Source organism: Monodon monoceros, unplaced genomic scaffold, assembly GCF_005190385.1.
Source record: "Monodon monoceros isolate NGI ecotype Baffin Bay Population unplaced genomic scaffold, NGI_Narwhal_1 Super_Scaffold_7, whole genome shotgun sequence".
Lineage (NCBI taxonomy): Eukaryota > Metazoa > Chordata > Mammalia > Artiodactyla > Monodontidae > Monodon > Monodon monoceros.
In genome coordinates this window covers 99301848-99328775 of record NW_021703784.1, presented here as the reverse complement: position 1 = coordinate 99328775, position 26928 = coordinate 99301848, and the positions used below count along the sequence as shown (strand labels likewise).

The window sequence follows — 26928 nt, the reverse complement described above, 5'->3', positions numbered from 1 at the left end:
GCTCACTAGGAATGTGCCTCCTCTCTCTCCCTGGACACTGTGGACCCCAGAGTCATCCCCAGATTCCTAGGATACCCCTCCCATGTCGCGTCCCACCTCCTAGGCGGAAGCCTCATCACACCAGGGCCTAGGGACTCCCCCCCTCCTCTCTACGCCAAGGAATAAGCCTCCCCTCCCTGCCCCCTCCTCCAGAGCAGAATCTTCCTCTGGCCCTGAGCTCCAGGCCCTAGGGAGAAGTGAAAACAGAATTAGGTTCTTATTGGGGGGAGGGGTGCTAAGGAAGGAGGGACGCCTGTGGCTGGGGGTACCTGGGGCAGCCCAGGAGGAGGGAGCCCAGAATAAGCATGATGCTGAGGCCTGGGGGTGGGGTGAGGTGCTGGGCCCTGGACCCTAAGCATGAGGATGGAAAAGTGGCAAGGGGGAAAGGGGGGACCCAGCTGAGGCCCTGCTTCAAGAGGGGCTGGTGTGGGCAAAATGGAAGACTCCATCATAGGAGAGGGCTGTGAGCAGCGATGGCTGCCGGCCAGGCAGGAGGGGACAGAGATGAGAGGCTCCCTAAAGACTGGAGGCTCTGGGGGCAGGGTGGCCACTCAGACGGAGTAAGGCTGCGGAGGCTCTTTTCCATTTGTAGCAGAGCCCTTAGCTCAGACCTGCCCTTGGCCCACTCGTTCTCCTCTATCCAGACCTCCCCACCCTGGGGCTTGGTGCCCAATCCATGATTTAAGAGGAGGAAAAAGGCCCCATAGCTCTGACCGGAGGTGTGGCGGGCAACGTGGCTGCCGGCTGGGTGGCCCCAGTGTGGCCCCATGTGGCCCGACAGCACCGCAGCCGGGTGGGGTTGTGCCTGACTTTGCCCGGCCGCCCGCAGGAGCCCCCAGGACCGGGAGGCCCCAGCCGGGTCGTGGCCCGACCGCAGGACCCCGGCCGGCTGGCCGCAGGCAGCGGGTGGGGGCGGGGATCCATCCCTGGCTGGGCCCTGGGTTGCTTCTAAATTTAGGAATCTGAGTACTGAGTGGCCGAGGAAGGGAAGGGAGAGGAGGGTGCGAGCGCAAGCTCGGCTCAGTCTGGGCACAGCGGGGCGTGCCCGGGTGGAGGTGTGTCTAGAAGTCTGGGGCTCGGGTGGGAGGGGCGACGGGTGGGAGGGGGCTTCGGCCTGTGTGCGCGGCCGCACGTGCCTGCGGCGGCGGGGACGGGCACCGGCGCAGCTTGTCGCCGGTGTGTGTGTGTGCTGGCTCTTTGTGTGCCTGGCAGGGTGGCTGGGTCTGGCTTTGAAAGTCTCTGCCCACCCCCCTCCCCCATCTCCGTCTGTGCCGCTCTACCCGCTTCCCGGTCTGTCACTCTGCCCGTGCTCGTCCTGGGGGAGGGGGATGCTGCTCCCAGCTGGGGTGACAGTGAACCCAGTAGGGAGGACACCCAGCTCCTCCCTCACCCTGCAGTCCAGATCTTTCCCTACACTTCCCACGCCCCATCCCGCAACCCCTTGTGCCACTGTTTTGGGGTGCGCGCTGCAGCAGTTAAAGGGAACTGAGGTGACCCCTGGGGACCCACAGATGCACCAGAAGCCAGGCTTTGGCCCGGTAGCTCTTGGAGGAATTCATTCCTCGCCTGTCCGGCCTCCCATCCGCTCTGGCCCCCAAGGGCGCATGAAGGGGGGGGGTCCCCCCTGCGGAAGGGGGGCGGGGAGTTCCTTGGCAGGAAGGGAAATGGAAGGAAAAGCTGGGCTCCACCCGGGCGGGCGGGCAGGCGGCCTCAGGGCCCCCGGGGCAGGCGGCGGTAACCCGAGCCCACTGGTGTGTGGGGCTGGTGTGCGCCTGGGTGGGGCTGACCCCCGGCTACTCCTCGGGGGTAGGGGGTGGTCTCCCCCAGGGGCAAGTCTGGGAGCTCGGGGGGCCCGCAGAGGAAAGCGCTCTCCACCCGGGTCCTGACCCCACCCCCTGGAGGTCTAGCCCCGGCCCCCAGGCCCCGCCCCCCCGGGCCCTCCCTTCCACCCCAGGGCCAGATGTTCAGCTGGCGGAGGCATCGGCTGGGGGAGGGGTGCTGAGGCCGCAGCCGGCACTACTTCCCTGCCAGCAGCTTCATTGTGTGCGCGAGGAGCGAGCGGCGGCGGAGAGCGGGCGAGCGAGCAGCAGCCCGAGCGCGCCGTGGAGAGCGAGCGCGCCGGGGAGGGTGCGAGGCGGCGCCCGCGGCTGCGCTCCCCCGCCTCCCGGCAACTCTGCCCCAGCACCGCGCGCCGTGCGCGCCGTCCCGCCGCCGCCGCCGCCGCCGCCAGCGCCGGGGCCCCGCCGGCTGCCGTCGCAGGCAGGGGTCTGGTCCGGGCAGGGGTCCCCTCCCGGGGACTGGGGCATCCTGGTGCAGCCGAGAGGCGCGGAGCCCGCCGGGGGCGGCAATCGCGCCGCAGCGCCCGCTCGCTGAACTGCGTGGGCAGGCGGGCATTGGGGCTCCAGGGCGCTCCGAGGGCAGAGTGCCCAGACTTCTCCGGGGAGCCCCAATTCCGTGGAGCGTCCAGAGCGAGCGCGCCCCAGCCCCACCGGACCTTGCGCTCATCCCCCGCGTACCCCACTTCTACACAAACTTTTCTGACACCCTCACCCGGGGGGGTCGCGGAGAGCGCTGGGCTGCCCGCTGGGCTCCTGCCCCGCCGGACCCTAGCCACGCTTGACCTCCTGCCTCTCGTAGCCTCAGTGGCGACCTCTCCAGGCCGGGCCGGGCACGGCACCCCAGGCGAGCGCGGCAACGACCGCTGCTCTCCGAAGGCTCCCGCGCCCCCCGGGGCAGCTGGGCGGGGTAATGCCCTCGGTGATGGAGAAGCCGAGCGCGGGCTCCGGGATCCTGTCCCGCAGCCGGGCCAAGACGGCGCCCAACGGCGGACAACCCCACTCGGAGGATGACAGCAGCGAGGAGGAGCACTCGCACGGTGAGCCCGGAGGCCTAGGGTTAAAGGCGCACCGGCCCGGGGGGGCGCGGAGCAGGGCGTGGGGGAGAGTTGCCGACCACGGGGGTATTATACGGATGGTTCCTGCCTTGCCTGTATTGGAGCCTGTGCCTTGCTTCTCCCCCAAGCCGGCACAGGGAATCTGGAGGCTGGGCCCCTAGCTGCCGAGGAGGCGGTCCTGCCTGCCCGCTCCCTGCCCTCAGTCCCCGAAGGACTCAGGCGTCCCTCCCTTTCACAGCTTGGGCTCCTCGTACCCTGCCACCTTGCAGGGGACTGAGGTCTGACTGGGGCAGGAGCTGGAAAGACACCTCCACACCGAGCTGTGGGGCTCCTGTGGTGGGGAGGAGCCTTGGATTCTCTGCAGGAGGGCTGTGGTCCAGGTCTAGGGGCAGCCCTCCAACCCCCCCCACCCCCCCCCCCCCCCCGTCAGAACAAAGGGCTCTGCTGGGCCTGGGCTTGAAAACTGGCCCCTGTCCTCTCCCCCACCCCCCATGGCTATGGCTAGGCAGGTCTCTCCCTTTTCCAGTTCCTTCTGTGGCTGAGGGTAACTGAGGGGAAGATCAGGGAAAAGTGAGCCTCCTGGAAGATGGGGGCCCTGGGTGGTCAGGAAGGAGAACTCCAGGCCAGCCACCTCCCCCGCCACATCCTCCCGTCCTCCCTCCCTCCCTGGAGTCCTGACTGCCTCCCCCCACCCCCCACCGGCTCCACAGACAGCATGATCCGCGTTGGAACCAATTACCAGGCCGTAATTCCGGAGTGCAAGCCTGGTGAGTGGCAGGACAGGCTGTGAAGGGAGGGGACTGGAGGGCCCATGGCTTGGCCCTGAGCCCCACCTGGGGGAACCCTTGGCTGGCGCCCACTGTAAGGACAGGCGGGGGTGGGTGGCCGGCCCTGTGGCATGGTTAGTTTTCCTGCTCTGCCTTCCTGTCTGGGTCTCTGTCCCTCCTTCCCCTCTGGGCCTCGCCTCGCGGGCCCCACTCCTCCGCTGCCCTCTGGCCGTGGGTCCAGGCCAGCGCCACCAGGCTGATGATGTCTTCCCTTCTCTGCTTCGTTGCCTTTCAGAGAGCCCCGCACGCTACAGTAACAAGGAGCTGAAGGGGATGTTGGTGTGGTCGCCCAACCACTGTGTGTCAGATGCCAAGCGTGAGTGGGGTGGGACCCTGGGCTCATGCATACCCTTGGGAGCTGGGGCCTGGGGTTCATGCCAGCTGGCAGCCAGCTCTTCTCAGAAGTGGGCTGGAGGCTGAGGTACGTGGGTTCAGCCCCTGCCCTGGGGCTCAGGCTCAGGGGCCTAGCCCCTGGGGGCATACCCCTTTCCGGGCAGGCCTGGCTTAGGGGTTGTAACCCCTCCTCCAAGACCTGGCTCCTCCCGCCCTTGCAGTTGACAAGTACATTGCGATGGCCAAGGAGAAGCATGGTTACAACATCGAGCAGGTGAGCCTTGGCCTCGCAGGGATTTGGGGTGGAGACGGGACAGTGCTGCGGGCAGCTGAACCTGAGTTGTCCCCTCTCCTGGGCCAGGCACTGGGCATGCTCCTGTGGCATAAGCACGACGTAGAGAAGTCGCTGGCTGACCTGGCCAACTTCACCCCGTTCCCGGACGAGTGGACGGTAGAGGACAAGGTGCTGTTTGAACAGGCCTTCGGCTTCCACGGCAAATGTTTCCAGCGGATCCAGCAGATGGTAAAGCCCTCCACCCCCGCCAGTGCTCCTTGGCCCCTTCTTTCTGTTAAGCCTGCCCGAGGCCCAGAGTCTTAGGTGGGCCCCAGCCTCTGGCGTTGCCCCTCCAGCTGCCTGACAAGCTGATACCCAGCCTGGTGAAGTATTACTACTCTTGGAAGAAGACCCGCAGCCGGACCAGTGTGATGGACAGACAGGCTCGGCGGCTGGGGGGCCGAAAGGACAAAGAAGACAGGTGGGGGGCTTGGGGAGGCTCTGGGTGGGGGTAAACTGAGCTCCTGGGGGCCCTGGCCCCTGCCTTACCTGGCCTTGGCCCCCGTGTAAGCAGTGATGAGCTTGAAGAGGGACGAGGAGCCGTGAGTGAGGGGGAGCCGGACGCTGGAGACCCCAAGAGAGAGGTGAGGTCCCAGAGCTCCTCTGGCCCTGCCCGCCTGCCCGCCCTCTCCCTGGGCTCTGCACCACCCACCTCCTCTCCTTTCCCTGGCAGCCTCTGCCCTCTCGGCCCCTGAATGCCCGCCCAGGTCCAGGAAAGAAGGAGGCCCAGGGGTCTCAGTACCGCCACCATCCGCTGCGAACTCGGCGGCGCCCTCCCAAGGGCATGTACCTGAGCCCCGAGGGCCTCACTGCCGTGTCAGGGAGCCCGGACCTTGCCAACCTCACACTTCGAGGCCTCGACTCCCAGCTCATCTCCCTCAAGCGCCAGGTGGGGGGCCCGAGGAAAGAAGGGGCCAGGCAAAGGGGACAGTCGGCAGCTGGGAACTATGATTGGGGGCAGCTGGAGGTGTAAGGGAGGTCGTGTGGATGCCAAGCCTGCCTCTGCCCCATCCTCTGGGCTTCTGGGTAACTTAGCGTTCTTTTCTGGACATTAAAAAACCAAAAAAACAAACCTGGTCTTTGAAAAGGGGCAAACCCCAGTGTCTCCCCTACTGAATGGTTGTGAGGGAGAGATGAGGTAGATGGTGGGTGGCAAAGAGCTTTGCTGGGCAGTGGGGCCCTGGTGAGGGTTGGTGTTGACGGCCTCCCTGGCTTGGAACTTGATGTCCCTTCCTTGCCTTGCCTTCCCAGGTGCAAAGCATGAAACAGACCAACAGCAGCCTCCGCCAAGCCCTGGAGGGGGGCATCGATCCGCTCCGCCCCCCTGAGGTGAGGCTGCGCTTCAAGTCTGGGTGCAGGAGGGGGTTCCTTCTGGTGGCACAGCAGAAAGGGGAGTTTCTCTTGGGTAGCAGGGCCTCTGTTGCCATATTTTTGAGTCTCAAGGATATATTCCTTGCTCCCCAGGCCAACACCAAGTTCAACTCCCGCTGGACCACGGATGAGCAGCTTTTGGCAGTACAAGGTGGGTGAGCCTCGGGAGAATAGAGGGCCCCAGGAGTCTCTCCTGCCCTCCGAGGAGCTGGGGCGGAGGGGGAGGATCAGGGAAGTAACTAGTTCTAAGGGGGTATTCACACCTGCTGCCCTTTTGACCCTTGCAGCCATCCGTAGGTATGGCAAAGACTTTGGGGCTATTGCAGAGGTGATTGGCAACAAGACTCTGACCCAGGTGAAGACCTTCTTTGTGAGCTACCGGCGCCGCTTCAATCTGGAGGAGGTGCTGCAGGAATGGGAGGCCGAGCAGGATGGGGCCCCTGGAGCCCCCCCGGTCCCCATGGAGGAGGCTAGGAGAGGGGCTCCCTTGCCAGCCCCAGCCCTGGAGGAAGACGATGAGGTGAGAAGGGGAGAGAGAGCGAGACGCTTCAGAGAACAGAGGAGGGGAACTGCCTCCGTCCTTAGACTGGGCTGAGGGTGTGCTTGAGCCTGGTTTCTCACTCTTCTCTCGCCCCTCTCAGGTCCAGATTACATCTGTGTCGACATCAGGACCCCGATCGGGGCCCCCTGCGCCGCCCCCTCCTCCGCCTCCCACCTCGCTGTCCCAGCCGCCGCCTCTGCTGAGGCCACCTTTGCCCACGGCTCCCACCCTGCTCCGCCAGCCACCCCCACTCCAGCAGGGCCGCTTCCTCCAGCCCCGGCTGGCCCCCAACCAACCCCCACCACCTCTTATCCGCCCTGCCCTGGCTGCCTCCCGCCACGGTGCCCGCCCCGGCCCTCAGCCCGCACCCACCCTGGCTGGAGCCCCCCTGGAGCCTCCAGCACCCTCGCTCTGAGCCCCGAGGCCCTCCGCCAACCGGAGGCTTCAGAACCCCTTTGCCGGACGTCCTCGGGGACCTCCAGCTTCACTGATGACAGAAGAGACTAGAGCTCTCGCCAGGTCTTTCGAAGACCCAGCGCTGCCGACGGGGGGCACAGCCTGGACCCCCGCGGGTTCTGCACGTCTTTCTGGCAGCCAGCCTGTCTCCACCCCCACCCCAGCCAGGGTCTGGGGCCTTCTGAGCTGGCCCGAGGGTACTTTTCCTGGCTGGGACTGGAACGGCTGCCTCCTAGTCTGCCAGGGCCTGGCCTAGGGGTCCTGCCCTTCGTGTGTAGGGGGTAGTGACCATAGCCTGGGGGGGGCGGAGAGGACAGTTTAGTGTGTTGGCTGTTCTTCCTCTTCCCCTTCTTTTAGCAATAAGTCTGGGGTGAGGTGGGGAGGGAGCTGGAGGGGGGAAGTGGGCAGAAAGGTTCCTTGGGGCCTGACAGCAGCAGAGGCTGAAGAGGTAGCTCTCCAGTCTTCAGGGGGCCGGGTGAAAAGTGCCGAGGAGCCCTGAGGGTGCCCACTGTGCCCACCGCCCAAAAGTTTAGAGAAAGGAGGGTTGGGAACATACGCAGACATGGGTTTATTTTTCAATGTTTTTAAAAAATAAATAAAACCTTCAAGCTCACTGAATCCTCTTTCCCTTTTGGTTTAAGGGTCTTGGGCTTTGCTTCCTGTCTGTGCCATGAGGGTGGGGAGGGTGGGGAGGGATCCCGCCCAGCACCGGCCTTTCCCCAGGCCCCAGACAGGAATCAGTTCTCCCCTGCGAGGCAGGCAGGCAGGCTGGGCCACATCTTGCCCAGGGGGACTGGGTCCCTGCCCGGTAGGAAGAAACAGGAGGAGGCAGCTCAGATTCCAAACATTCTCTTTATTACGTGTTTGATCCAGAGGAGAAACTAAGTGCAGGAAGGGGGGCTGGGTGGGGAGGGGCCACCTTGCCTGGGAGGCCCCCCCCCAGCCCCTGGCCACCACCCCCTTTGGGAGCCAAGCCTTGCCCTCCCGGGCCCCTCGGAGCACCCGGGCTGTTCCATAGGGCAGGAGGGGGGAGGGAAGAAGGGAGGGGGAGCCCTTGGTGGGAGCCGGAGCCCGCATTCAGGGCTTGGGGCAGGAGGGCTGAGGTTGGCGAGGCCCCTTCCTGGGAACCAAGGGCTCGACTTGCCACGGAGCCAGGCCTGGGAGTGGGGTGATGAGTAGGAGTGGAGTCATCATAAATCAAAAAAAAAAAATAAAATAAAATAATAAAATAAAAAATAAAACCCATCACAAAAAATGTACAACTCAGGTGAGGGTAGAGGCAGCCTCTGTTCAGGACCCCCTCCCCCAATTTCTCAAGAACAGAAACAGCAGAGAAATAAATTAAGGGATGCAGCGGCTGCCACCAGCCAAGCGCCCATAACCAGCCACTCCCACGCTGGCTGCAGAGGTTAGCAAGCTGGGAGTCACTTGGCCTATCTGTCCTCCCCACCCTGTGGAGGGCAGAGGCTCCCGGCCCTGCTGCCCTGTCCAGCCTCCCGCCAGGCGGCCGGCCACGGGGGCCCCCGGGCAGTGTCTCCTGAGAGGAGGGGCGACAGCGTGAGGAAGAAAAGGCAAGGCCGAGAGATGAGTGGTGAGGGAAGTCACTGCTATGGAACTAGCTGGTGCCCAGATTAATGCCAATGAAGGGGAGCAGTGGGGAGAGGGACGGCGAGGGGGGCTGTGCTTTCAGACAAAGGCTCTCCCAGAACGGAGAATGCCCAGCGTCCCTATTCTGGAGACTAGCAGCCCAGGCGGCCCCCTGGGGGCCGAGGAGCCCATCTGCCCTGCGGTCCCCTCCCCTCTCCCAGCCCTGGGGTCAGCCCCGCCTTCTACCCAGGAGGGGGTGGGAGAAGATGGCACAGACTTTTTGAGGAGGGGAACAAAAGTCCCCACAGCAGCTTGTGGAAGGAAATGCCCAGCCTCTGGGGAAGGAGGGGCAGAGGATACAGTGTGGAGGGAGGCCGAGCCCCGCGCCTAGCCTGCCAGCCCGAGCAGCCGCCAGTCCCACCGCTTCAGGGCTGTGCGGCACCCCTGCCCCCAGCCCCCAGCCGCCCAGGCCTCCAGCCCAGGGGCCTGAGGTCGGGGAAGGCCACCTCTGGTGGTTTGCTTGGAGGGGAAGGAGGAGAGGAGAGGGGAGAAGCCCAAAGTGGGCCTGGCGGAGGGCCTGACAGGGAACTCCACCACTCTTGCCTGAGAGTGTTCCAGCCCTGAGCCACCCTCCCGGGAAACCCCACAGATCCAGTCTCGACTGTCCCAATGGGGCAGGGAGGAAAGGTGGCCGCTGGGATTTTTTTTTTTTCTTTTTTCTTTTTGGTAATAAAAAATTTCTTGGTTTAGGCGAAATACTCTGTGCAACCGCAGTACCGAGGGGAGCCCAGCCCCCACCCCTCCCGCCCCTTCCTCTGCCTCCTGTGGGAGAGAGGGGGCAAGGGGGACTATCTGGGCAGGGGTAAATGTGGGGGGGAGAGAACCGTCTCCCAACCCCCACGAACATGGAAGAAGAAACTGAGAAGGGCGGGGAGGGGAGAAGTGCCAGCAGGGGAGACACACCAATCCGTCTCTGCAGTCCCGCCCGGGCAGGCGGAGCGCCGGCCCCGGCAGCTAAGTCCGGCTGGCCGCCCCCCGCCGCCCCCACTCCCGGCAGCCTGTTAAAGCTTCAGCTCGTTGGCTATTTTGGAGGCAATGTTTTTGAAGGCCATGGAGGTGCCCGATATCCGCTTAAACCGAACACCGTTGAGAGACAGCCGCGGCAGTTTGCACACCTCCATCTCCCACTGCACGAAGTTCTCGTGGCCCGGCGTGCCGTGCATGCACAGCAGCATGTACTTCTCGTGCAGCTCGCTCTGGCAGCTGTTCGCGTCCAGCACCTTGCGGATCTCCCGCATCATCTCGTTGGGCTCCATGGAGCTCGTGGTCTTCATGCTCCACGTGAAGCGTAGCGAGCGGGGCTTGGCCTCCCGAAACTCCTCCTTTTCCTTGTCACTGCCGCCGCTGCCCACCACGTGAGGTCTGCGGAGAGGGCAGAGGCGGGCGTCAGGCGCCCCAGCCACAGGACAGCCCCCCTGGCAGATGGACCCCGAGACCAGAGAGGAGAGCGGGAGGGTGCCCGGGAGGCGGCAGTGCTGGAAGAGGGAGCGTTAGACCTGGCCCAGGGAGCAGAGGGAGGGCGAGAGGGGTGGGCGGTCTGGTCTCTCAGGGCAGAGAAGGCGAGAAGCCAGCCCCTGGCAGGGGGTGACAAGGTGACAGCGCCATGCTTTCCTGGGAAGAGGGCAGGGTCAGGGAAGAAAGGGGAGCTCGCGCTCAGGAGCCCTGAGCGGTTCACAGACTGGACAGAAAGAAGTGACTGATTCCCAGGCAAGTGAGCTTGTCGAGGGATAGGAGTCTAGAGGCCCAACCACCCGGCCCAGGCGGGGCTCTTGCTCCCAGAACACACCAGACCTGAGGAGAAGGGCCCACACCCACTGCAGCGGGGCTGTGGGGGTCCTCTGAGGAAAGGGAGGCCCCAAGAGGGGGAGGACAGGGCGCAAGCATGGGAGGAAGAGCCGGGTGGCAGAAGGAAGAGGAGTGGGAGGCTCGTGGCAGGGCCGGCGGCCCGGGCAGGGCGGGCGCTGGCTCCGGCCCCCTCTCACCTGAGCGTCTCCACTCGGTCTTTGCTTTCAGGTTCATTCAGGTTCCTCAAAAAACAGAGCGAGGGAGAGTTTAGTGCTGGGACCTCTGTGAGGGCGGGTCCGGGGGAGGTGCCGCCGGTGGGTGGGCGGGACCCAAGCCCAAAGGCCACTCGCCCATCACCTAGCAGGCCAACATGGCACCTCACACTGGCAGCTCAACTGTCCCTCTCCAACAGGGAGCCCAGCACGCGGGGCCCGCCCCTCCCCACACTCTCAAAGACGGGTGCCAGGAGGAGCCGGGGGAGGAGGAGGGTGTGGACGTGCGGGCACACGCATGGCGCACACAGCCCACAGCCAGGGCTCGCGCGCAGGGCGGCTTCTGCACTAGCGCCCCCTGAGCGGGTCTCAGAGCTGTAGTCCCCTTGGAGGGAAGGGCCGGGGGGGTGGGGGGGGGGGGATAAATAGAGGTCTCTCTCAGGAGGCTCAAACGGCCAAGGGCCGGACCTGCTTTGAGTACGCCTGGGGCTCAGTGCCTGGGACTGTGGGGGGAGAAGATGGGCCCTGAGGCCGGCTGTAGACAAGCCCACCTCCCCCATTCTTTTATAACTCCCCTGCCTGCCAGGCCATCTGCTGATACAGAAGGGAGGACAGAGGGCAGAGCAGGGCAGACACCTGGGGAGGGGGGGGGGGGAAGAGGTCTGGCCCCGCTGAGCGGCTTCTCCAGCTCCTGGCTGGAAGATGGGTGCCTGGAGCTGGGAAATTGGGGAGTGCAGAGGAGGGCAAGGATGTAAGGAGGAGTGAGAGAGAGCAGCGGCAGCACATGTAAAAGGAACACAAAGACACAACAGACACACGAATGCAAACAAGTGCACTGCGAACAGGGAGCCTGGGCCGTGCAGGGGAAGGAGCCTGGCTGCTCTCTCCGGCCCCACCTGGCTCCTGCCCTGTGGGTGGAGGTACCCTGCAGGGCAGGCCCCCACTGGGGCCCCATGAGTCAACAGCCAGCCATGCAGTGAAGAGCTGGGTGGCGAGCAGCGGGTGGAAGGGGGAAAGCCTGAACACCCTGTCTTGGCCGTCGTTCTGTCAGCTGGGGCACCAAAGGGGCTGGGCTGACGGCCTTGGGGAACCAGGGCTCCCAACCTGGCCCTTGGTCCTCAGCTTGGTATTTGGCCCACCCAGGCCACCAGAGAGGATGAACACAGGGCCAGGGGTGGCAGAGCCAGGAGCTGGCCCAGGAAGGGAGACGCCTGAGGGAGGGGGGATCTCCCACTGTTTGGCCAGGGCTTAGGGGTAGACGGCCCCTGCCCTAGAATGTCCCAGCTTCTGGCTCTTCGGAAGTCACAGGCCATAACTGGAGAACACAGCCCAGAGAGGACGCGGCTTGATTCATCCAGAAACGTCTGGAGGTAGGAGGTACGCTGGGGTGGGGGTGGGGTCGGCCTAGTTCTGCAGGAGCTGCCAGAAGGGGGTGCTGTGCCCCGCTCGTGAGGCAAAGGCTCCTTGGGCCTGGAGGCGTCAGGCTGAAGTCTTGAGACCCCAGTGTCCCTGCAGTGCCTCCAAAGTCCTGCCATCCCAGAGGACAGGGGCAAGAGGCCACACAGCCCTGAAGTTCAGGGCACCAGGGAAGGGGAAGCCCAGGAGACCCAGAATGAGATACCATCCCAGATGCACTTTCGACCCCCAGTGGAGCTTCCTCAGAGCGCATGCACAGACACGAGAAAGGGCTGGAAAAGGAACCCAACGCGCTTGTGACCAAAACCCAGGGTAGGGGACTGGGGGGAAGGAGACAATCTTAAAGGGAGAATTCCCTGAGAAGGTCCCCCTTGCCTGGGGACAGGCCCATCGTTTTCAGAGTCATTTGCCCTGAGTGGGCAAACGTGGCCTTGTGGGCCGCCCAGGCAGAGGCCGTCTTCATCCCTTTAAGATGGCAGAGAGAGGACCCCACAGACATGGTTTAGCAGATGCAGGAGGGAGCAAGAGCCAGAAAAGGCGAGTTAGTGATGGAGGCAGGACACAGGACACAGACGCACACACAGCGGGCTCAACGCCTACCTTCTGGCAAACCTGAAAGACAGATTTCTAAAAAAACAAACAAAAAAAGACAAAATAAAAAAAGAAATAAAAAAAAAAAAAACCAACAAGACGGTATGTGGATAAGCAGGTGGGGAGTGGGCTTTACAGGTTCAAGGGTCACCCCGCTTGTGGAAGAGCCGCTCAGCGAGACTGGAGTCCCAGACATCCCAACCTGCTCACGCGCACCCTGCAGCCCTACACCTGTGTTCCGGGGCTGGGAAGGGGCACGGCTTGGCTGCTCCAGCTGAGTGGAATGAAGTGCAGGAGGAAGGGCAGGCAAACCTGTTCTCTCCAAGGCTCCTGCTGCTTCCTGAGCTACACTAAGATGGTTGAGGAAGTGGTGGGATGGAGACAGGGAGCAGCCCAAGAGGCCACATTACTGGATGCACCTCAAGAATCAACGCTGTCCTTTTGGGTCATCAGGGGCCAGGCGTGAGAAACCTCACGAAGAGAACCTTCACCCTGGTTCCCACGTAGGAAAGCGTCAGAGTGCCTCAGGCTGCAAGGGAGGCATCCTAGGCCCCCACCAGCTATTTCATTTATGGCCTTCATCCTGGCAACCCCCAGCCCCCCAGCAGAGGAACGTGGCAGCGGGGAGTGGCTGCAGCCAGACAAAACCGACTGGGTGGGGAGAAAGGAGGTCAAAGGGGGCAAGACAAGAGACCAGGAGAAACTCTCCTTGCCGGCCCAGCCTGGCTCAGGCCTCATGACTTTGCAGCTGCGTCACCAAATATAAGTTTCCATGGGAACCCAGGAGAGACGAGGGGGGCTTTTATTTTAGCATCTGAGTTCACACTCTCCTAGAGAGGAGGCGGCATCGGCCATCTGCTCGGGCCAGAGAACAAGGAGTTGGGGAGGCCTGAGAGGGACGGATGGGTCTGGGCATCTCAGGTGCCAACAAAGACTCAATTTCTTAGGCTTCCTGAGGTTTCTAACCCTGGGACCTGATCCCAGCTCTAACCCCCAGGTGTCCTCATCCCCACCCCCAGGCAAGGTGGAAGGCCTGGCCTCAGCCTCTCTGCCGCCCTAGGCCCCCTACTCACCTGCGTACAAACTTGGAAGTGAATTTGCTGAAGATGCTCCCCGAGGCCCCCCGCCGGCCCTGGCTGTTGCCAGAGGGAGAGGCTGGGGTCACACCGTAGGGCAAATTCTGCTGGTCCCGCACCTGCCGGAGCTGCCCAGCGTGGAAGGTGCTTCGACTGGAGACACCCCGGGGAAAATTAGTTCGGTCTGGGGCTCCACCGCTGCTGCTGATGTTGTGGGCGGAGGGGGAGGCGACAGGGACACGCTGGGGGGCTGTGCTGTGAGAAAAGAGGTGGGGGGCGGGGAAATGCGTCAGGGCATGAGAAAGCCATCAGCACCGAGCATCTGGAGCTCCCTGGCGTGGGAAAGGGAAGGGGGACGCTAGGGCAGAGGCAGCCATCACAGAGGACACAGAAGGAAGGGGTGTGGCCACTGAGGGCACCAGTAAGGAAGATGTTTGGGTGGAGGGGGAAGGAGATGGTTTGGGGGAGGGAGGGGAGGCAGGGAAGGATACATGTGTGGAGAGCAGTACAGGATGGAGAGAAGAGGCTCCTTGGGAGCTAGGCAGTCTGGAACCTCAAGGGGACAATGTTGACCAACCCTCAAGGATTGAGTCCCTGTGATGCTGACTGTCCCCGGGGTCCTAAGGAAGTCCAGGAAGGCTCAGAACAAAAAGGCTTCCTTCTGGAGCCTCGGGACGGCCTCTTGCATATCTGTTCTGACAGGGAGAACTGGAGGAAAAGAGGGGCATTAAGCTATTTTTTGTGTCCTCTACTTCCTGGCTGCAGGGGACAGCCATCTCTTGTGGCTAAGATGCCAAAAACAGAGCAGGACCCCCAGGTGGGAAGAAATTGTGGGGGGCGGGGGGGTGGGGGTGGGCTGAGGGCAGCAGGTGTATCAGCTGCCCCAGCACACTTGCCTGGGCCGCGGCACCTCACAGTTACTGTCCGTGGGGGGCAGCCCAGTGGCCTTGTTGGGGTGCACGGAGGCCGACATGGATTTCTGGTGCTGGCGGGGCCGGGCCGCAGAGACCGCGGCGGAAGCAGAAGCCGTGGAGGCCCGGGACCCTGGCATGGTTAGGCTAGGAGACAAAAGCAGTGGAGAGGCCTGGGTTAGGGGTGGGAGGGGGCAGGAGGCTCCGGTTAGGAAGCACAGGCAGGGCGGGAGGGGCCAGAGCTGGGGAGCCTCGGCAGGATGCAGGTCAGGCCCAGGAGCAGCAACGGGGCACAAGTCAGAGCCGAGGGAGGCAGGGCTGGGAAGTGGAGGGCACAGTAAGGAAGGCGAGGCAGGCCAGAGCCTAGGGAAGGAAACCCAGAGTGCAGGAAAGCCAACAGGAGGCAACTGTCTCCGGGCTGCACTGGTCTCCTAGAAATTCTAAGAACAAGGATGTGTCATCGCCAGAAAGAGCAGCGTGTTGCTAAGGGGAATTTTCATTAAGCTCAGAAGACAAGGAGCCAGGAACTCAACATGACGGTCAAGGTTAGGGGGGCTCTGTTCTCATGGGCACAGCTAGAGTCACCCTCAATGTGTACACGCTTCAGGTGGGCATCTCTCGGTCCTGCCCTGAGCTGGGGCCCCTCAGGCACTGATGCCCAGAAGAGTGCAGTTGCCACGCCCTGGCTGCAGTCAAGAAGCAAGAAGGCAGCTGAGATGACCATGGAGTCACACTCGGTACACCGTAAGAAGCAGTCACAGGAGCACAGGGGAGAGGAGGAGGGGGGTGGGAAGAGCAGGGAGGAGGTGCTGGCGTGTGGAAGGCTGGACTGGACAGAGCCAGGATGGGACTCCAGGGGGCAGGACGGGAGACGGTGCTGCTGACAGACGTCACCGCTGGGAGAGGTGGCTCCCGGGAAATACGGCAGACAGGGCCCAGGCCTGCTCACCTGTCTTTGCCGTTCTGGATGGAGGCCTGGCCAAGGCTGGCCCTCTCCAAAAGCGGGGAATTCCTGCTTCGATTTGTGCTGGTGGAGAGGACGCTGTTCTGTGGGGAATAAAGGGCAGAGTGGTATCACAGAAAGCCAAAGTGTTCTACTGGCAGGTTCACAGAACCTGCTCCCCCTCCCCCTTCCACCACGAGCAGTCAGGCTGGGAAAAGAACGGAGTTCGCTTTTACCCTGTGGGGCAGGGTTTTCTACAGTAAGCTGAAGTGGCCGCGGGGCGGAAGGTCAGGTAGGCAGCCAAAGGGAGCTGGGTCTGCATTAAGGAAAGAGCTGCCTGGAGAGAGCAGGCCCCACAGCAGGAGCCGGGAGGATGGGGAGGAGAGGTGGGGCTGGCCAGGAGGAGGGAGGGGGTGGGCGTGGCTCACCGTGGAGGGGGTGGGGGTGGTCTTCTTCCTCTCCAGCCCAGGCAGGGGGCTGGCGGGCACTTTGGCTGTGCTGCTGGCCTTCCGCCCTGGCTCCCGGTCCTCCTCAGGCCGCTTGTTTTCTGCGTTGTTACTCTGAGTCTTCTTAGAGTAGGAATTAGAAGTGGGAATGGCAGGACCAGCTGCTGGGCCAGAGGACAGTGGGAATGGGTAAGGGCAAGTTGGAGGGAAGTTAAGTGACTTGCCCAAGGACATGCTACTAATAAGGGCTGAACAGGGATGGAAACTCAGCTGTGTCATCCAAAGCCCCAAGAACCCATCAGGAGAGGGGTGAGTCCCCCACCTGCAGCTCCCAGAAGTACTCACCCTGGTCGCTAAAGCGCCGCTGCTTGGGGTTGGCTGAGACGCTGCGCTGTACCTTGTGGGAGGGGGAAGGGGCACTGCTATTGGTCAGATCAGCTGAAGGCCGGGGTTTCAAGGTGATGGTGTCGCCCTCCAGCTGCAAGAACACAAAAGGGAGGGCAGAAGTCATGAAGAGTTGCCTATGGATGATCCCACTTACACATTCCTGCCTGACACAAAGCCACCCCAGGCTCCCATGAGACATACCCCCTGCAAGACCAACGTGCATCTAAATAAACACTCACGGAGACAAGTCCCAACACAGACCCTGAAAAACACAGTCAAAGACACATCAACCTCCCCAAAAAGAACCCCGCCCTCAGAGTGGGGTACACACACCACACACATAAGAGTGCACATTCAGACTGAGAGACACCCCCCAACACCTCCTGAACAGGCTAAGTCAAGAATCAAGAAAGGGCGTCCAGCACCACCAGGCGGAGCGCAGGACGGGGAGGCCACGAGTGGATGTGGGGACACACAGATGGTGAACAAGGCCCTACTCCCACAGAGACCCAGGGATTCAGGCGCAGACATGGGTACCCATACGAGCACAACAATAATCACGAAGCCTCCAGATGCACAGACGGGAGGATGGACGGACATGCACACAGATGCACATACCCAGACACAAGCTCTAGGCAGAAGCAACACACAGGCTCAAGATTCCTATAAGACAGACACAGAGCACCCAGGAACCCAGACTTCCAGATACAGAGAGACACAAACATATCGAAACAGTCAGAGACTTCTAGAGCCAACACAGAGCTGACCCAGCCAGAATGACCTAGACCCAGTCTAACCAACACAGAATGAGCCAGATCTACTCACCCGTATGGAAACCCAGACCCAGGCCCAGACCCCACCAGCTTCCCTATTGAACTATTGATGGAAATTAGTGAAAGCAAAAGCCAGGGGACCTTAGCACCACCAGAGATGAGGCTTAAAATTAGTCAGTAGAGAGCACACCTACTGAGAGACGAGCTTCTGCCCTCAACAGCTGCTAGAAGCATGGGGATACTACCGGCAGAGAGGCTGGCTGGACGGGGAATGGAGCAGGGGGCACACACCTCGGAGCTCCTGTAGCCCAGGAGCAGATAGGTGGCCATCACCTCGTTGTACCTCTGGCCCACCAGCGAGTCCTGGATCTCTTCCCGTGTGTAACCCATGGACACCATCAACTCTGCGTGGGGGGACATACAGTTAAGGCTGGTCCTGAGTCCTAGGCAGGCTCAACCTCACGGCCCAGCACAGCCTCACCTGTCCGCCGGGGGTCCTTGTAGTCAGGGAGTGGCTCCACATAAGGCTTTAATTCATCATCTTCGTGACCCACATTCATCCATCGATCTTTCATGATTTGCTGGGGAGTAAAGGGAAGGGGAAGGGAAGACAGGAAGACTCAGCTTGGAGGTTTCCTTGGGAACCCAGGACCTCCTACCAGCTGGGCTCAGGCTGCTCACCTCTAAAGTGCCTCTCTTGCTGGGATTGAGAATGAGAAATTTCTTAAGCAGGTTTTCACAGTCTGTGGACATGTAGAACGGAATACGGTATTTCCCCCTCAGTACCCGCTCCCGCAGCTCCTGTAGGAGGGAAATTTAAATCACCCAAGGCCAAGGGAAGGAACCTAATATCCAGGCTCCTGACAGTTTAAGACTGGCCAGGCAGATATAAATGAAATATGGTTAAGAGGCAGAGAGCCTGGGACAAGGCACCTCACTCGAGAGGCGGTGATGTCAAATACCCCACGCCCTCTGGCTTGATCAGCCCGAGGCTTGCAATTCTGAGGACCCTGGAGGGGTGAACGGACATACAATTTATCCCAGCCCTCAAGAGAGGAACTGAGGTTATTTTGCTGGGTGCAGAGGGCTTTTAATAGCTGCTACCTTTTGCAAGCCCTTCTTTGAAGCTCTGGCTCAGGAAAAATGTAGAAAAGCAGCAAAGGTGAGAGGTCGGGGATAAAACCAGAGGCCAAGAGAAGAAATGAGAGTACAAATGATCTAAGCCTGCACTTCACTCCACCTTGAGGTTCTGTCCATCAAAAGGCAGGGATCCGCTGACCAGTGTATATAGAATAACTCCCAGGCTCCACACATCCACCTCGGGTCCGTCGTATTTTTTGCCCTGGAAGAGCTCTGGGGCAGCATAAGGGGGACTGCCACAGAAGGTATCCAGCTTGTTCCCAAAGGTGAATTCGTTGCTGAAGCCAAAGTCTGCAATCTTGATGTTCATATCAGCATCCAAGAGCAGGTTTTCTGCCTGGGAGGTAAGAAGGAAAACGTCAGGGAACCAAGTGGATCACACTAAGGCACCGGACAGGAAGGAGCTGAGCGGAATGGAAGAACAAACAGGAAGTCATCTTCAATGTTAGAACTTCTCCCACCAACTCCAGGGCAGGCCTCCAATCAGTGTGCAGAGGCTGGGCTGGGCTGGAGGAGGGCCGTGCAGGCCGCTCCTCACACAGGCAGCCACGTGAGAGCTGGGATCTGAAGGCTCAGAGACGCGGTGAGCTGTGCAAAGCTTCCCTGTCAGGCCTGGGTTAATCACGGTCACATCTGCGAGGACGCAGGGGCCAGGAAGACTCATAGGTAGTCTCACATGCTAATAGCTCAGTGAAAGAGATGAGTGTGCTGCACATCTGCAAAGCAGCTGTGACGCAGCTGTGGAACAGTCAGCACTGCTTCCTCGGTCAGCCGCCAGGCTGCCTGCACCAGAAGGTGAAGGGCTGAGAGGTGAAATGGCAGAGACCCTCTCCTCGCTAGCTGGAATGGGATCCTAAGTCCAGCCATAAGGCCTATGTCAGAAGCAGCCCTAGGGGCTTCCTCATCATCTCCAAAAAATTAAAGGCTGGTGTTTCCTTGAACACTCAGGGTGTAATGGTTATGTCACAGTTAACAGAGGGTGAATGACCCAGCCCTGACTCAAAGACACCGGAGGTGAGAGCACGCCTTACCTTTAAGTCTCTATGAACAATAAACTTCTGGTGACAGTACTGCACAGCAGACACTATCTGAAAGGAAGGAAGAGCGGTCAGCTCAGGGGCACCTGAAGGTGGGCTACAGGGGCTGGTGGAGCTGTGATCCCGTGACCGAGTTCGAAGCAGCCACATAGATAAGCAAAGCCCAAAGGACCCTCCAGGTGCCGCTTACAGACAGGCAGCTCCTCCCTGTATGCCAAACCCCCCAAAGCAGAGGTCGGGCCCACACTCCATGGAGGGAGTCACACCCACCTGGCGGAATTTGGCTCGAGCCTCTTTTTCTTTCATCCTGCCATGAGCCACTAGGTAATCAAACACCTCTCCTGCAAGTGACAGGGGCAGGGTCTACATCAGAGCTTGCTGGGGCTGGGGAAGGTGGGGACACAGTAGGAAGAGGCAATTCCATACCTACCTCCACTAGCGTACTCCATGACAAGGTAGAGAGTTTTCTCAGTCTCGATCACTTCAAATAACTTAACTACAAGAGAAAAGGCCAAGCTATGAGTCAGAGAAGCAGCAGGGGCCACACATCGAGCCCCAACATGTACAGGGGCATCCTAGGAATCAGAAAGTTTCCTCCTCTCCCAAAGACAGGTTCCTCTCGAGGCAGCCACACCACTAAGGACAGCCCTGTGCTCCAGAGGCAGAGCTGGATCTTGAGCTGGGTTCCCCAGAGGCATCCTTGAAGACTACAGACTCCAGAAGGCCATGTGCCTCAGGGAGAAGGGCCACATGCTGGGAAGTGGAGCCTTGCTGTGGGGGAAGAGGAAAGGAATGATGACTGGTTCTCACCTATGTTGGGATGATTCAAAACCTTCATTATTCTTACTTCACGGAACAGCTGGAAAATAAAATACCAGGGGTCATGCTTGCTCAGCTTGCTCCCCTCAGGTCCCCTCCAAACAGAGCCACTGCTAAGATTCTTTTTCCAAAAGAGAAAACAGGCAGGGAAAAGAAATAGAGTAGTTGTCCAGATCCTCCATGCCCATCCCCAGTGGCTGAGAAGGACATGGCGGGGAAGGAGAGCAAGAAGGGTCAGTGCGAGGAAAGCTGGGCTCTCATGACTTGTACCCTCAGGGGCAGCATCTGGACGAGCCAGCTGCACCCTTGGGTGTTGTCTCCCCAAATCCAGCCCCCAAACAGCAGACGGGTTTTGGCTGCATGCCTCTGAAAGAGGGAGCGTGAGCCCACGTACATGAACATTTAGAACCTGAGCTGCTTCTACAGTTCACTGACAAAGCAGACTCTAGCTTGGTCTGTGTGAAGAGGTAGGGGAGCTCTGAAGGGGCCCCTCTGAAGGGGCCCACCACCTTCTGACTTACAGAAGTCAGAGGGCTCTGCGCTAGTGGGTACGCCTTTCTCTCCTGGGCCTCGGGGTGGTGACAGAAGAAGCCACTCCTATATATAGCTGATGCCAATTTTAATCAAATCCACCTCCACACACTCACGCTCTCTTTGTGAAACAAAATCAGGGACTCCAAACCATACATTTCCATGAAGAAAGATGACAGAAATGAACTCCATCCCCTCTGCGGGGGCCAGAGAACTGGAGGTGGGGTTTTTTGCAACTTCTAGGCCTCACCGTTTGCACAAGGAGCAGAACTAGTTGTGTTGTGTTTTGTTTTTGTTTTTAAGGAGAGGGGAGGTATGGAGACCTAATTTAGGTTATATTTTATGGGGAAAAGTGAACACATCTTTCTTTTTTTTCCTTTAATGAGATCCCAGAGCTTTTGTGGGCTGGAAAGGAAAAGAAGAGACAGGTTTTCCAATCTTCGAGAACCTGATTCTGACCTTGGCTCCCTTTTCTTGTTAGGGCCCAGGTTTTTCTTGCTTTCTTCCCCGGCCCAATAGTTATCTTGGATGAAGAGGCAAAAAATCCTGGACGCCACCTCAGGGGCAATAATGGGCCTGGAAAGGGCGTTCTCCTAGGAGAGCGTGGCGTTTTCTGAGCTTGTCTAGAACCCCGAAGAGGTTAGCTTCTTCAGCGTTTGTCCTTTAGGGATCATTGCTGGGATCAAATTTAAACAGAGTGATTTGGCCAGAATCAGACTGGCCTTGGCAATGGAGTGTGTTCAAAGGCTTTAAAAATGGCTGCATTTGTCTGGTGCTGCTGCTTCCAGCCAGTCAGGAAGAGGCAGGGAGAAAAAAGAGGTGGGAAATAAGATGGCCTAGCTGACTCTGGCAGGCTAAACTGCTCCAAAGACCAAATGGCCCACACCAAGCTGGCTTCTACTCTGTGGGGTCTGAGCCAACATGTCAAGAGTAGCCCTCTTTCCCTTTCTTCCGGAAAGCTCCCAGCAGCAGGGAAGCCCTGGTGATGACAGCCATGTTTCCTTTGAGTCAAAGAACTCTGAGGGGATCCCAGGGGTAACAAAAAATAGGAAACACCTTGGTTTTGGCTGTCAGCATGTCAGGGCACCTCAACTCACACTAATTCTGTGAGTGTCTCTCTCAGCAACAGCTCCCAACCTCCAGTCCCAAGCTTCCCAATCTCACTGTAGTTGGCTGTTAGCATCAGGTTATGCCCTCTCCTAACTCAAGTAACAATGTGCTCGTGAAAAGAAAAACTCAATCTGCCACAAGATGCAAAGAACTAGGTTAATCAAGGTCAGAAAATCTGAGCCAGGGTCAGCTGGAGTATGAGGAAATCTGACTGACCTGAATAGGGACAGCTTTTTGGGAGCCTGACGGGAGATTTCTTCCTTCCCCTAACTGACGGAGCCCAGGGTGGGGGCAGAGGGCAGACAGTTTCCAGTTCTACACCAACCAGTCACTGGTAAGCCGTCCCTCCTCTGCAAATGAAAGCCTTCTTTTCTCACTCCTACATATGTGGTCTCACCTGGAGGGTTCCCCGACCAGCTAAGTAAGACCTCAGTTTTCCACTGTAAGTCAAGAAGGGAAGGAAAGTTCAACCTCATCTAGCAAAGACTACATGCAAAGGACTCTGCAACTGTTAGTCAAAAGAAGCCTAGAAGTGAGAAGGAAAACCGGGAGGACCTGTCATTAATCTGCACGTACTGTAAGAGGCTTGAAACTGGAGTTTAGTTTCGAAAAACCCCAGCCTTCCATACCCATTCTCTGAAATGTAGCTGGCACAGAATCCAGTGGCAGGTTCTCTGCCTCCTCTTATCTCTGTACTTCTAGAGCCACTCCCCTGGATCATTCAGATCTTACAGTTAACTGCATGTGTTTCTAGTAATGGCTATATACATGTGTTTTTGCATAGGGCTGGTCACAGGCCAGAAGAAAACAAGATGCAGGAAGTAGGTCAGACAGGTAGGCCAAGGGGCAGGAAAGGGGCAGAAAGACTTCTAAAAGAGCCAGTGCCTGTGGCCAGGAAGCTCAATCAGGAGGAGCCAACACAGGTGATCCAACCCAAACCCTAAAGATAGCAGAGCCACGGAAAGGGATGGTGGGAACAGTGAAACGACCAGAGATTCTGAATTAGGGGTTCAAGAGGAGGTCCAAATGGGGTCAGCAGATCATTAACTCCTGACAGAGGTTTAGAAAGGGAGAGGAGGTACTGTGTGCTTACTTTCTGGAGGCTGGAGGAATTCAGTTGAGTCTTGTCAATGATCTTCACAGCTACCTGAACAAGAGATAAAAAGCCCAAGATTACCTCTCTGACCAGACTAAACTCAGGACTCAAATCTACTTCCTCCTTTATATTTCTGCCTCCTTTTGGCCCTATCCCTCTTAGCACCCCTATCTGTTCAGATCTCATTTCTGCCTGATAAACAAAAGGCTGGCTGTGGTAGAAGTTCCACTACTACCTGCTGGGGTATCAACAGTTGGGAGACGCTGCCACGTCCCCAACCCCAAAGCTCACCTCTTTCCCAGTAAGGATGTGCCGAGCCAGCTTCACCTTGGCGAAGTTACCCTTGCCAATGGTCTTGAGGAGTCGATAGTTGCCAATATGGGGCTGCTCGTCAGCAGAAGTGGCTGAGTTGCGGCCCCGCAGCATGTTGGACTTACTGCTGGGCTTGGAGTCGAGGTGTCCCAAGGTGGGCTGCAGGGTAGAAACATGTACACCTTTGAGTATGCTGCCCTTCCGGTTCCCCATACTACTGCCCTTAGCTCTCTGCAAAAAACGCAAGAGGCTGGGGTATGGGGGCAGACTCCAGGAGGCTGGTAGGCATGCAAAGAAAGAATCATAAGGCAGTGGGATAAAAGGAGATGGGAAGAGCGCCCACCTTCACGCCAAAAGAGCACAGCCTAAGGTCCAACGTCAACACCCTGTGGGCGCTGGAGCTTAGGACCTAAACTGTCCCATCGCTGGCTCCACTGCCTGGCAACACATCCGCTGTAACAACCCAAGAGTTCCTCCACCTCACGTGGGAGAGCGCCGTCTACCGTCCTCCCACTTTGGTGAGGCTACATCTCAAAGCCGCAGGAGCATGATCAGAATCACTGCAAAGCACTCACTGCCTCCCAACACTTCACATTTCTCTTTACTATGTATCACTTTACATTGATTTGTTGTCTATCCAGCAAGAATGGAAGCTCATGAAGACAGGCATGTATCATTTATTCACTGATACATCCCTGCGCCTAGACAGACTGGATTATGGTAGATGCTCAATGAATACTTGTGCACTGAAAATGGAATGACAGGGTCTGCGCAAGGCCACCCTCTGCCCTCCTTAGATATCCCATAGCTCAAATAAGGGTGTGAGGAAGCAGAAATGACAACTGGCACCAACAGGTATATAAACATAACACAAAAAAGGTATGGTCCAGATGAAAACATACATCTGTATGAAGACCTGTACAGTCCTCAAAGGGCTAAATGTAGAGTTCCATGTGATCCAGCAATTCCACTCCTAGTTACATACCCAAGAGCAACTTGCACACCCATGTACATTCGTAGTATCACACATTCATAATAGCCAAGAAGTGGGAACAACACAAATGTCTGTCAATTGATAAGTGAAATATCCACATAGTGGAATATTCGTTGGCAATTAAAAAAAAAAAAGAAGGGACTTCTCTGGTGGCGCAGTGGTTAAAGAATCTGCCTGCCAATGCAGGGGACATGGGTTCCACCCCTGATCCGGGAAGATCCCACATGCCACGGAGCGACTAAGCCCGTGTGCCACAACTACTGAGCCTGTGCTCTAGAGCCCGCGAGCCATAATTACTGAGCCCACACGCTGCAACTACCAAAGCCTGCGCGCCTAAAGCCGGAGCTCTGCAACAAGAGAAGCCACTGCAATGAGAAGCCCATACACTGCAACAAACAGTAGCCTCTGCCTACTGCAACTAGAGAAAGCCCGTGTGCAGCAACGGAGACCCAACGCAGCGCCCGCCCCCCACAAAAAAGAGAGAAAATAACTTAAAAACAAAAAAAAGAACTGACATATGCTACAACATGGATGGACCTTGAAAGCATTATGCTAAGTGAACAAAGCTGCTCACAAAGGACCACAGGTTATATGATTACATTTATTTGAAATGTCCAGAGTAGGTAAATCCATAGAGACAAGAAAGAGATTACTCTAGGGCTGAGGAGGACTGAAGAGGGTGAGGGAACTTAGGGGTAACAACTAAGGGCTGTGAGGTTTCTTTCTGCAGTAACGAAAATATTCTAATGAAATGCTGACTGTGGTGATGGATACACAGCTCCGAGAATTTAGTAAAAGCCACTAAATTGTACACTCTAACGGGTGAACAGTCACACTGTGGAGCGTCTGGCCTGACTCTGGTCGAGAGCACGGATGTGCCTCTTCCAGAACACCCGACGCCATTGCTCCAGCAGGATGGGGTAAAGCGCTGCCACAGCCTCATCGCAGAGCCACCCAGAGCTGCCCTGAGACTCCAAGGAAACCGTCTGGAGGGAGCAGGGCGACCAGAGAAGTGTGACTCAAAATTCTTCCTTTCACGGTCCTTTTCTGGCTCTAAGTGAAGCCCTCAAAAACCACAGAGAAAAGAAATGACTTGCTACCACCCAAGGAACTGTCCAGGGTTCCTTGGCAAGAAGCATGCTTCCCCAACCTGTTGCTTTTCAGCCCTAAGGGGCTATGAATAGGAAAACATTTCCCTCTGCCCCAACTTCCAAGATAGGAAGATGGGTGAAAAGTTTCCTTGGCAACCTCTAAATCACCTCCTAAATTGTCACTCTCCTGTTTTCTGAGGATATGAGCCAAAGGCAACAGGGTCTTGACAGTCCCCAAGTCCTCAAAGTCTGCAATGAGAATTTAGTGTCTACCTGAGGATTTGGGTCCTTTGCTCCCTGAAGCCAAATCTGGGAACCCTACTGCCTATCGTGAGCTCTGCTCTGCCCATCCCTCTCCACGTTTCCCGCTGTGTTGCCCAGCAGGACAGCATCCTCCCCACACCCAGGGGCTCAGCCGCACACAGAACTTCAAGGAACAGCGACAACCCTCCTCCTTCCTGGGACAGAGAGGGGCGCTTAAGAGTACAGATGCAGAGGCCAGCTGCCAGCTTCAAGCCCCGAATCTGCCGCTCACTCAACACATGTTAACGCTATTATCATCAACAACATCCTTACGATGGAGATGAGATTATTACAAAGCAGGAAGGAAATCATCTAAAAGATGACCGACGTGGGATGATCCCACACGTGGGTGTCATGAGATGGTCTAGTGGGTGCCGAGGAGCTCTGTCCAACAGAACTAGGTTCCAGTCCTGGCTCCCCCACTTACTAGCATTAGTTTCCTTATCTGTAAAGTGGTGATAAAGTAGTCCCTATTTCACATTCATTAGGTGACAGAAAATATGTAAAATGCCTTATCCAATGCTCAAAAAAGAACAACCATGAATACCATTATTTTTAGTTCCTAAATACTACAAAGCCTATTTGCAAAGCCGGAAGTCTCATTGTCAACAAGACTTCTGCATCTAAGTCAAGCCCTCCTAAGCCAGCTGCAGCCTATCTGGAGGCCAAGAGATGCTATGTATTGGCCCTCCCGGCTGGGGAGAGGTCCCGGCTGAGCATCAGCCACCTGGCCTACACCAGCACCTTTAGCCTTCACAGGAGGGGACTCGACAGGGCAGCTGTGAAGGGCTGATTCCAGGCTAGGTATCCAGGACAGTCAAAGAGAAGCTTCTGCTTGTCTGGGACCCAGAGAAGCAGAGGGCACCGGTGCGCGCTCTTTGATCCCCCGCTCTAACAGTCACACACTCCCCTTTCAGGACCGAACTACCCAACTCTCAGGACTCAAAAGACACAGTCCTTCTCTTACCCCCTTCTGCCTCTTCTATGTTGTGAGATATTTCCCACAGCAGGGATGTGGGACAGGGTGAGGAAGCAGAGAAAGGAGAAAGTCTCTAGTAGGAAGTGTTCCTTGGACCAAGGCCCCATGAGAGGCAGCTTCTTTGAAGGCTGAAGAGGAGGTAGGGGTGTGGGAGAGAGAGTCCCATCCCTGGTTCTCGACTAGGCCCATGTAACCTGGACCCAGATCTCACCAACAGGGTGGGGGGCTGAAGACTAGCTGCCCTTCTGGGCCAACTAAGCAGGATCTAGCTAGAGCCATGCTCTGCCCCCCACCTCCATCCTCCTTGCACACAGTAAGACACGGAACACCAGACATCCTCAAAGCTCTGGTTGACCTCACACCATAGGCAGGCCCCAAAGGTCTGAGGCCAGTCTGTTGAAAGCAGACACCAGGGCTGTCAGGCAGCTTTCAGAAAGAACAAGGGGTCACCCTGTGAGGCAGTATTTGGAACCAAATGGCAGAACACGCAGGTTACTAAGCAGGCCTGATTCAGAATTAGGGCCTAAACAGCTTT

The 26928-nt window shown here is 58.3% G+C and overlaps 2 protein-coding genes across 8 annotated transcripts in view; one reads left to right on the top strand and one right to left on the bottom strand.

Annotated features, from left to right (window-relative positions):
- Positions 1-2054: 2054 nt before the first annotated feature.
- RCOR2 (REST corepressor 2) lies at positions 2055-7412 on the top strand. Of its 2 annotated transcripts, XM_029208383.1 has the most exons (12): positions 2055-2914; positions 3643-3699; positions 3995-4075; positions 4314-4366; positions 4454-4615; positions 4723-4847; positions 4941-5010; positions 5100-5315; positions 5678-5755; positions 5891-5948; positions 6085-6317; positions 6439-7412. In XM_029208383.1, the coding sequence occupies exons 1-12, from the start codon at positions 2788-2790 to the stop codon at positions 6751-6753; spliced, it is 1575 nt and encodes a 524-aa protein (XP_029064216.1). In that variant the 5' UTR covers positions 2055-2787; the 3' UTR covers positions 6754-7412. The 2 variants fall into 2 exon arrangements, with proteins under 2 accessions (XP_029064216.1, XP_029064217.1); XM_029208384.1 differs by lacking the exon at positions 6085-6317 and having other exon boundaries at positions 2411-2914; positions 6439-7092.
- Positions 7413-7627: 215 nt separating this feature from the next.
- The window catches only part of MARK2 (microtubule affinity regulating kinase 2), a 58480-nt gene continuing 39179 nt past the window's right edge, over positions 7628-26928 (bottom strand). For 2 of the 6 annotated variants that reach the window (XM_029207221.1, XM_029207223.1), the window contains exons 2-19: positions 23006-23185; positions 22712-22765; positions 19969-20017; positions 19589-19654; positions 19429-19499; positions 19153-19209; positions 18222-18458; positions 17663-17782; positions 17463-17562; positions 17273-17385; positions 16167-16299; positions 15804-15982; positions 15382-15479; positions 14418-14579; positions 13519-13776; positions 12455-12481; positions 10424-10468; positions 7634-9803 (exon numbers count right to left, since the gene is read on the bottom strand). In XM_029207221.1, coding sequence (XP_029063054.1) covers positions 9443-9803; positions 10424-10468; positions 12455-12481; positions 13519-13776; positions 14418-14579; positions 15382-15479; positions 15804-15982; positions 16167-16299; positions 17273-17385; positions 17463-17562; positions 17663-17782; positions 18222-18458; positions 19153-19209; positions 19429-19499; positions 19589-19654; positions 19969-20017; positions 22712-22765; positions 23006-23185 — 2310 coding nt within the window. In that variant the 3' untranslated portion in view covers positions 7634-9442. Of the gene's footprint in view, positions 9804-10423; positions 10469-12454; positions 12482-13518; positions 13777-14417; positions 14580-15381; positions 15480-15803; positions 15983-16166; positions 16300-17272; positions 17386-17462; positions 17563-17662; positions 17783-18221; positions 18459-19152; positions 19210-19428; positions 19500-19588; positions 19655-19968; positions 20018-22711; positions 22766-23005; positions 23186-26928 lie in introns of all 6 variants that reach the window. The other 4 variants (XM_029207224.1, XM_029207225.1, XM_029207222.1 and 1 more) reach the window with 4 other exon arrangements.